Here is a 10310-nt window from a genome sequence, read left to right on the forward strand (position 1 = left end):
CAAAATAATTACCCCAATAATTTGTTTAATATGAGCAAAAGAAAATATTAAATATTTTTAAATTAAAAACATCATTTATTAAATTTTGTGAAACTCACTTTGCCATGATCGAGACTAAATTATTACTCCCTTCGTCTACTTTTATTTGTCATGTTTTCGAAAATCAATTTGACTAATTTAAAAGTTAAATTAAATTACATTAATTCGATATTTAAAACAAAAAAAAAATTATATATTCAAAAACTAAACGAAGTACTATAACTTTTTACATATTAATATGATGAAAAAATATATCTTAAAATGTTAATCAAAGTTCTTATAGTTTGACTCTAAAAATAAAAATCTTAACAAACAATAGTGAACGAAAAAAATATAATTGCTTCAATTTTAAAAAAATAATACAAATCTTACACGAGTATCACAATATTTTTAAAAAATTCAAACAATCGATAAATAGGAGTAGGGTAAACCTAATCCGTGAGGCTGCACAGACAAAAGAAGAGAGTCAAAAAGTGATTAATTAGAAAATCTAATCACAATTAAAGACGTAATTACCAAGACAGATTCCTCTCCACGCTCTATCCAAGAACGTGAAATACACTTACCAATTTACCTCGCGAATACACTTCACGCGCTATTAATTGTTTTGATAATTCACCAAACCAGAAACAAACATAACGCTTATTACCGAAAAACAGGAACCGAATCTTTGTACATCAGACTTAAAATAAAAAAATTAACTTTTCTAACAACAGCCAAACAGGCCTTAAATTCTCTAATTAATTAATTAATTTTTTATTTTTTTTTGAAAAAAACTGAAAAATTAAATTGTTTGGATGATGCTCCGCGTACATGGGTCCCATTTTGTGGGTCCAAAGTTCAAGAATGGACCCCACATTCATTTTCAAACAATCCATTTTCTTGTGTATTTAAAAGCAGCTGCAAAGTAGCAATATTTTGCAACTCCCAATTCTTCATTTATTCACACTTATTACTCACTCTCATTTACTATTAGCTAAAGTTCATTATTTTTTTTGCATTTTGAAAAAGAAGAAAAAAATAAAGTTAAAGGGGGGGGGGGGGGGGGGAAAGTTCTCATTTTGCCTTAAAAAGGCACAATCTTGATAGAAAAGGAGATAATTTTACAACATGGGTTGTACGCTTATACTAATGTTGAATGTGTTGTTGGTGTTGTTGGGTTCATGGGTTTTTTCTGGAACAGCTTCTGTTTCATATGACCATAGGGCTATTATTGTAAATGGACAAAGAAGAATACTTATTTCTGGTTCTGTTCATTATCCAAGAAGCACTCCTGAGGTATAGTTATGTGAAATGTAGTTCAAAAGTTTAGTTATTTATGTTCCATGTTTTGTTGAAAAGATTACTTTTTTTTCTGTTTTTGCATGAATGGGTGTGTTAATAAATGTTAAAAGTTGAGTCTTTTTGTTGCAAAATGGTTTCTTGATTTTATTCTTTTTAATTTTTTTTTTAATTTTGGGGTTATGCAGATGTGGCCAGGTATTATTCAAAAGGCTAAAGAAGGAGGTGTGGATGTGATTCAGACTTATGTTTTCTGGAATGGACATGAGCCTCAACAAGGGAAAGTGAGTTAAATTAGACTTTTAATTTTTATTTTTTTTGGTATTTTTCATCAGTTCTTGATATTGAGTTTTTTTTTTTGTTCTCAGTATTATTTTGAAGGGAGATATGATTTAGTGAAGTTTATTAAGCTGGTGCACCAAGCAGGACTTTATGTCCATCTTAGAGTTGGACCTTATGCTTGTGCTGAATGGAATTTTGGGTATTCATCAAAATTACTGTTTTATATGCAAAAGGAATGATAATGGATTGTTTTGCTTACTTTATCTGTTTTGATTTCAGGGGCTTTCCTGTTTGGCTGAAATATGTTCCAGGTATCAGTTTCAGAACAGATAATGGACCTTTCAAGGTTAGACAATATGAAAATTTATTATCTTTTTGATGTTTCCTCAAAAAGTTTCTATCTTTGATGTGTTTGGTTTTCTAATTTTTGTTTTCTGTATACCCTTTCATGTCAAAATATTGTACCTTAGGCTGCAATGCAAAAATTTACTGCCAAGATTGTCAATTTGATGAAAGCGGAACGTTTGTATGAAACTCAAGGGGGGCCAATAATTTTATCTCAGGTTGTTCAGAAGTGCTCATTTCAGTAATCTTACTGCATTTATTGTTTGTTGTACAGAGGTTATGATTTTTCAATAACATAAGGGTAGCTGATGATTTTATGTTTTTTTGGAACTTTTGACAGATTGAGAATGAATATGGACCCATGGAATGGGAACTGGGAGCACCAGGTAAATCTTACGCACAGTGGGCCGCCAAAATGGCTGTGGGTCTTGACACTGGTGTCCCATGGGTTATGTGCAAGCAAGACGATGCCCCTGATCCTATTGTAAGTGTTGCTCCTGGTACAATCCAGCATTTTCTCTTATCATTGTTATATCTCTTTTTATTTTTATTTTGTATAATATTGGTCTGGAATGAGTTTAAATGGAGCAAAATGTTCTGCTGAGAGTTCATTGAGTAGACCCCAACTTGCTTGGGATTGAGGGGTCGTTGATGTTGTTGTTATATTTGTTGATTTCTTTCATTCTATCTTTCCTATTCCTAGTGGTTCTTAAGTGCCAATGGTTGTCCCCTTGATGGTCCAGAATTGCAAGACTTACTCTGCACATGGGTTGCTTTTGTTTCCAACTACTTTCTGTATTCCTTTTCTCGTCATCAAGCATTCAATGGTCTTTAACTCTTGAATGTACCTCTGCCATATTTCCCCTTGTAGTCTTATGCAAAATAATGTATTAATCCTTCTGTTTCACGAAGTTTAAAAAGTAAAGACTTTTCAACCTTAATGTCTTAAACATGTCATGTGAAAAGTTATAGGTGGGAGTATTCACTCTTTGGAGTCAGAACCATAGTAGTCTTAATATGTGTAATCTTGCTCAGTACATTGAGATTCTTGTATCTGAATTCTACTTTGTCAATATTGTTAATTAAATATCTAGGTGATAATTTCTTTTTTTTACCTTATCCTTTTCCTTCAGTTTCTTACCCCTTTTTTCCCTGTCCAGATAAATGCTTGCAATGGCTTCTACTGTGACTACTTTTCTCCAAACAAGGCTTATAAACCAAAGATATGGACTGAAGCCTGGACTGCATGGTAAATACATATATCTTTTCAATGCAGTAAATAAATAAAATTTCTACTTTTATGTTGCCAGAGTTCATGTGAGGATAACTTTTGGTCGTCATTTTTTCCCGGCAGGTTTACTGGTTTTGGAAATCCAGTTCCTTACCGTCCTGCTGAGGACTTGGCATTTTCTGTTGCAAAATTTATACAGAAGGGAGGTTCCTTCATCAATTATTACATGGTATGTTTATCATTTCTGATATTCATGAGTGTTGGTGTTTCTTCTGATGCCAAGAAAATTATGTTGTTTATGACTTTCTTTTCCCTTTCTTCTGCAGTATCATGGAGGAACAAACTTTGGACGGACTGCTGGTGGTCCATTTATTGCTACTAGTTATGACTATGATGCACCACTTGATGAATATGGTATGCACCTTTTCTTTGTAATCTTGTTTCAATTGAGTTTCTTCAGTTTGTCAATTAGCTGTTAATTCTAACTTCTTATGGATGAGATTTATTGAGTATCAAGTCCATTATTTAGAACTAGGAAGAAAATTCAAAAGAGATCATCTGCATCTTAAGAAATGTATTGTTTAGCCCAATTTAACATTTTCCATTTGGTCTTTAGGATTATTGCGACAACCAAAATGGGGTCACCTGAAAGATCTGCATAGAGCAATAAAGCTTTGTGAACCAGCTTTAGTCTCTGGAGATCCAGCTGTGACAGCACTTGGACACCAGCAGGAGGTGAGATTAAATGACTGCTTCTTGAACAGGTCACTACTACGACGTTTGCGATGAGAGTAACTGGAGTTCATTGTTTCTTATACAGGCCCATGTTTTTAGGAAGGCTGGCTCTTGTGCTGCATTCCTTGCTAACTACGACCAACACTCTTTTGCTACTGTGTCATTTGCAAACAGGCATTACAACTTGCCACCATGGTCAATCAGCATTCTTCCCGACTGCAAGAACACTGTATTTAATACAGCACGGGTAAGAAGAAAGGATGTACTTTCTTCCTAAAATAGTTCTGCCGCTTAGAGAATCATTCACGATCTGGAGATTGCCATCTAACTAACTGATAACGTTATTGATTCAATGTGAAGATCGGTGCTCAAAGTGCTCAGATGAAGATGACTCCAGTCAGCAGAGGATTGCCCTGGCAGTCATTCAATGAAGAGACATCATCTTATGAAGACAGTAGTTTTACAGTTGTTGGGCTATTGGAACAGATAAATACAACAAGAGACGTGTCTGATTATTTGTGGTATTCAACAGAGTAAGTGCTTATGTAGCGTTCGACTCCTCTCCACATATTGAATTAAAAGTAACACATGCTTGAACTACGTTGGATCAGCCACATGTTTATGATTGTTTTTCTGTCCTCAGTGTCAAGATTGATTCAAGAGAAAAGTTTTTGAGAGGCGGAAAATGGCCTTGGCTTACGATCATGTCAGCTGGGCATGCATTGCATGTTTTTGTGAATGGTCAATTAGCAGGTATGTGGCATAATTAGTTGTATTTGACGTGATTTAACAATTTGAATCATTACTTGTGCGCGTTATACTACAGCTTATATGTTAAAAGGAAATAGTGGTGGGCCATTTTCAGTTTATCTGTTTGCTGTTAAGTTTCTTAAATAAAAGCTGAGGCCTATTTGGTCTCATCAAGTAAATACAATAAGTATACAGTTTGTGTAATAACAAATAAACAAAAGGCCCCATCACCCTGTAACATTGTGGCGGTTTTTGTATTTACATCTCTTTGTTCAAATTTCTTGCAGGAACTGCATATGGAAGTTTAGAAAAACCGAAACTAACTTTCAGTAAAGCCGTAAATCTGAGAGCAGGTGTTAACAAGATTTCTCTACTGAGCATTGCTGTTGGCCTTCCGGTGTGTTCCCTCTCACTGTCGCCCTCTTACTTTATTATACATGCATATTAAGTCTACTATGTGCTTACTTGACCTCCTACCTCATGTGCTCAACTGCAGAATATCGGCCCACATTTTGAGACATGGAATGCTGGTGTTCTTGGGCCAGTCTCACTAACTGGTCTTGACGAGGGAAAAAGAGATTTAACATGGCAGAAATGGTCTTACAAGGTTAGTTTGTATACAATGTTGCAAAACAAGATGCCGGATGCTCCATTGCATGGTTATATAATCTTCCACGTCTTTTATCAGGTTGGTCTAAAAGGAGAAGCCTTGAGCCTCCATTCACTCAGTGGTAGCTCGTCAGTTGAGTGGGTCGAGGGTTCTTTAGTGGCTCAGAGACAGCCACTCACATGGTACAAGGTGCATACCTCATACTTAAGCTTTCTTCTGTACCAACTTGGTTATATATTTTGGCATGTAGTCATTCCTCTACAAGATTTAATACTTAAATCTTCTGTAAGCTATACGCGTCTTGAATTTCTTGGTTTCATAAGACTAAATTTCAATTTGAATTTTGTTTTATCTATACAGAGCACTTTTAATGCTCCAGCTGGAAATGATCCTTTGGCTTTAGACTTGAATACCATGGGCAAAGGACAAGTGTGGATAAATGGTCAAAGCCTCGGACGCTATTGGCCTGGATATAAAGCATCTGGTAACTGCGGTGCCTGTAACTATGCAGGCTGGTTTAATGAGAAAAAATGCCTAAGTAACTGTGGAGAGGCTTCACAACGATGGTAAGTAATGGTAAACCTTGTGCATTTTCCTTCAATGTAACAGTAAGTCCTAACTTAACTGGGAATTATATAATTCAGGTATCATGTTCCCCGTTCTTGGCTGTATCCTACTGGAAATTTGTTAGTTCTATTTGAGGAATGGGGAGGAGAGCCTCATGGAATCTCTTTGGTAAAAAGAGAAGTTGCAAGTGTTTGTGCAGATATAAACGAATGGCAACCACAGTTGGTGAATTGGCAAATGCAAGCATCTGGTAAAGTTGACAAACCACTGAGACCTAAAGCTCACCTCTCGTGTGCTTCTGGTCAGAAGATTACTTCAATCAAATTTGCAAGCTTTGGAACACCACAAGGGGTCTGCGGAAGCTTCCGTGAAGGAAGCTGCCACGCCTTCCACTCATATGATGCTTTTGAAAGGGTATCTACAACTCTTTCCTCTTCGTTACATAAACCTGTTTCTTGTCATTCTTGAAGTAGCTATCTTCTGTACAGACCTGATTGAACAACTCTCTTTTTTCCAGTATTGCATCGGGCAAAACTCGTGCTCAGTACCTGTAACACCAGAGATCTTTGGAGGTGATCCATGTCCACATGTTATGAAGAAACTCTCAGTTGAGGTTATTTGCAGTTGATGACACTGAGGAGAAACAAATAAAAGTGGTTTCAGTTAGTTGTCTGAACATATCAAAAAGTTGGCTTTGATGGAGGTGAAGTTGTACAGATATGCAACACACCTTTCCATTTGAGGCACATATGAATTGCAATGGCCCAAGATTCTGTACATATATGTTGGTTACTGTCAAGTTGGTATTGGTTTGCAAATGTAAAACAGTAGTATAGTCATTGGTTCAAGTGCGCATCGAGATTGTGCTAGTGGGAGGTAGCAGGTACCGATCGATCGATCGTTGTTTGCACAAGCTGGGCCTAGATTCCACTATTATTATAACAAAGAAAGCACAATGAGACTGATTCTTGATTAGTCCATGTGTAGATATTGTTACTGTTGGAATTTGCAAATCTTGTGATTTCAGCATTTTAATACTCTTTATCTTATAGTAAAAATAGCAATCTTTCATTGCTTTGTACCTGCCAAAATGCTTACTACTATTGATGTGAAATAACATCAAATTCTCTTCAACAGATGTTTTTCAAATCTTATTCTTCAGTAAAATAAAAATGCAAAATTTGCTCACCAAAAGTAGAAATTGCTGAGTATTAGTTCTAATCCAATCAGGATTACCATGATTAAGACCCTATTTAAATTAATTTATTTTTAGATATTTCTAAGTCAAAATACTTATTTCATTCACTTTTACTTGCCGTAAATAGATATTAATTGATGATTAATTTAGTTCTTAGGAAAATAATTTGAAAATTGAGTAATTAACATTGAAGATATATTTCTCCTATTTTAATTTATTTGACCTATTTTTTTTTTAGTTTGTTTAAAAAAAATAACTTTTTCATTTTATTTCTGCAACTTTTAGTTCTCTTGAATTTTTCATGTAATAAAAGCATATTTAACATATTTTGAATTTTAAACCATACATTTCCTTAAATTTTTATTTTACTTTCTTAAATTTCATACTAAATTAAAATAAATTATCAAATTAAACGGAGAAAATATATTTTTAGTACACTAGATAAACAAATGTAAATTAGGGGAGTAGCTTTTAACCGATTCTTTTTAAAATTTTCACTCGATGTTAATACTCGCAAGTCTAAATTTCATTAAATTTATGGAGAAGGGTCAAAAATACCCTTGAACTATTCGAAATAGCTCAAATATACTCTTGAACTATATTTCATCTCAAATATACCCTTCCCCTCAAACTATAGGGTCAAAAATACAATTCTCATTAACAAGATATGTTAAACGCCACTTGGATGCTATGTGGATACCACAAGGCATGCCACATAAGTCAATAGAGTTCCATTCATGCCACGTAGAAAATAAACTTACCCCTAATTTCTCCCAATTTTCTCTATTTTCCTTAGAATTTAGAAACGATTTCATTGAAGATCATAGAACCCTTTTACCTTAGAACTTATGTATTTTGTTAAATCGTTCTAAGGAAATGGAGAAATGAGGAAAAGGGGTTCTATGTTCTTCAGCGAAATCGTTTCTAAATTCTACAGATAATGGAGAAAATTGAGAAAAATTAGGGATAAGTTTATTAGTATACGTGGCATGAGTGGAACTCTATTGGCTTATGTGGTATGCCATGTGACATTCACATGACATCTAAGTGACGTTTAATCGATTCTGTTAATGAGAAGGGTATTTAAACTATTTTTGATAGTTCAAGGTTATTTTTGACTCTTTTCTGTTATATTTAATTGATGGATTAGAAATAACTTTAATTTATAAATGAGTACTTACCATAACACCACGATACTCTCGTGACAACACCAATAAATAGCAGATGTCACGTGTAGTCGGCAAGTCCAAAATACTCTCTCCCTTCCACAAAACCAATGAGGCCCTACCGTTAGGTACCCACAGAATCCTTGTTAGTCACCTCTTTGCTCTTCATCTTCTCCAAATCGGAACTGTGGAGATCGATGGGTCACCGGAGAAATGGTGGTGTTGTAGAAGAAAATGGAACGGTGATCGGAAATTGATAGTTTTACCTAAAATAAGAAATGAACATTCAGCAACTCAAATTTTTAGCTAAACTTGCCCTATTTTTCTTCATTATAGTAATCGCCACTGTTGATGGCTACTTAACATGGCTTATCTCTACTTCAGCTTCCATTCTGTTAGCTGATCTTTTTTCAGTACTTATCCACCGCTACTGCCCTTTTATCTCTCGTCTTTATCATTTGTTCTACCTTGAAAATCCTAGACGAACACGTCGTCATTCTGATATCCTAGCGCCATTAGTAGCGCTATTCGTAGCGCCACTGTTAAGCCACAAATTATTTGATGACATAAATGTGACTGCTTGTATGATGGTAGCAACTGCATTTTACCTTCCAATGATGCATCACTTTGGTAGACCTAGAAATTTTCGGGTATTGAATGTGTTATTTATGCTTTCTGTTAATATTTGTTATGGGGAATTTGGATTTGGGCCTAATACTTGTGCATCAGTTGCTTTTTTCACTTACATTGCTGTGTTGGCGGGACAAGCAGAGGCAGGTGCAGCTTATGAGGATGATCATCACCACTTGACGTTGAATCAGATTATGTCAAATTTGATGATAGGTACATTTTATAATGGTAATACTGACCATTGTTTTGTTATGGTAGTACGGAGACGATTACGTTAGTTAGTTAGTTCGTTAGCTAGACTGTGATTATTAGGAGAACAGTTGATGTAAGTAGACTAATATCTGTGATGCATGAAGGTTAATTGGTAATACGAATAAGGAGTGTACATTATTGCTTCTTTGTTGAGTTTTCTCAAAAAAAATTACTTGGAAGTTAATTAACTCTTCAATTCCTCTATTCGTTTGGTTAATTGTTTTATGGAATAGAGAAGGTCAACTAACACAAACACCTTATGCAATAGTTGTTCAAGATGACTAACGAAACTTCACCACGATAATGAATGCAATCTTGGAAGCATCATGTAACAGCACTGATAATATACAACATAGAATGGACTGGCATTAAGAGAATAAGCTGATCTTAGTACCTTCAGTATGTGTAAATTTCAAAGGCTACCATTTAGACAAGATATAGCAGATACTGTTACAGGGATTGTGAAATATTTGGCACTGTAGACTTGATTCACCGTGATGTAACAACCCTATTCAAGATTTGTTTAATTGAATCATGCATAATACAATCATGCACCAAAAAAAGAAAACATGAGAACAGATCAATAATCGATGTTTTATTGTGTACTCCTGTTTCCCTTTGTTATCATTTGGTGCTGCCATGATCTAACCTATTATCTTGTCAAGTTACCTATGCCATCTCGAGGATTATTTCACGAGATGGTTGTGTTGTTGTCTTTTCCACCCCATAAGAAAGTGTTTTGGTAGTCAGCCTCATTGGTGCAAGTTCTAATTCCCCTGCACTTGATTAAATATAGTCACAGGTTAATTAATGTACAAGCATTTGAGCTTTAATAGTTTGCTCCATCAATGTACTTGGATTGTATTCTCCTGAGGGATCATTGAGCTTAACTTTAGGAGATGTAAAGAATGGTTGTCTCAATCAGTTGCTTATAAAAAGATTCAAGCTAGTATCAATTTAACTATTGGTCTGGTGGCTTTTCTCATCACTTGGTATGGTGGTGTTAGGGCGGTTCATTATAAAGTTACTTTTGTCCGCGATTGGTGCATAGATACTTTTTATCTTCTTAGAAACATATACAGGGATGTTTTGGTCCTCTGAATCACTTTACCACAATTCATTGTGACATTCTTTTGTAAATGCTTGTGTATATTGATCCGATCCTTGATCTCGACAGTTAACAGGAAGTTTTACTCTCTTTTGTGAATTTCTAATTGTTTCAAT

General features: G+C 35.0%; 1 protein-coding gene and 1 long non-coding RNA gene across 2 annotated transcripts; both read left to right on the forward strand.

The window, feature by feature from the left end:
- Nucleotides 1-1019: 1019 nt before the first annotated feature.
- TBG3 (beta-galactosidase) lies at nucleotides 1020-6868 on the forward strand. Its single transcript, NM_001247374.2, is given in 19 exon segments — nucleotides 1020-1317; nucleotides 1509-1604; nucleotides 1689-1801; nucleotides 1882-1948; nucleotides 2073-2165; nucleotides 2288-2431; nucleotides 3108-3196; nucleotides 3302-3407; nucleotides 3505-3592; nucleotides 3795-3913; nucleotides 3999-4160; nucleotides 4274-4446; nucleotides 4557-4666; nucleotides 4951-5060; nucleotides 5160-5270; nucleotides 5352-5462; nucleotides 5634-5839; nucleotides 5918-6254; nucleotides 6358-6868. Coding segments are annotated over 19 exon segments (2514 nt in total). The 5' UTR covers nucleotides 1020-1149; the 3' UTR covers nucleotides 6469-6868.
- Nucleotides 6869-8332: 1464 nt separating this feature from the next.
- LOC138347326 (uncharacterized) lies at nucleotides 8333-9282 on the forward strand. Its single transcript, XR_011220194.1, has 2 exons — nucleotides 8333-8854; nucleotides 8934-9282. It is a non-coding gene; the product is annotated as an uncharacterized lncRNA (long non-coding RNA).
- The last annotated feature ends 1028 nt before the right edge of the window (nucleotides 9283-10310 follow it).

The sequence above is a fragment of the Solanum lycopersicum genome, chromosome 3 (assembly GCF_036512215.1).
Source record: "Solanum lycopersicum chromosome 3, SLM_r2.1".
In the NCBI taxonomy this organism is placed as follows: domain Eukaryota; kingdom Viridiplantae; phylum Streptophyta; class Magnoliopsida; order Solanales; family Solanaceae; genus Solanum; species Solanum lycopersicum.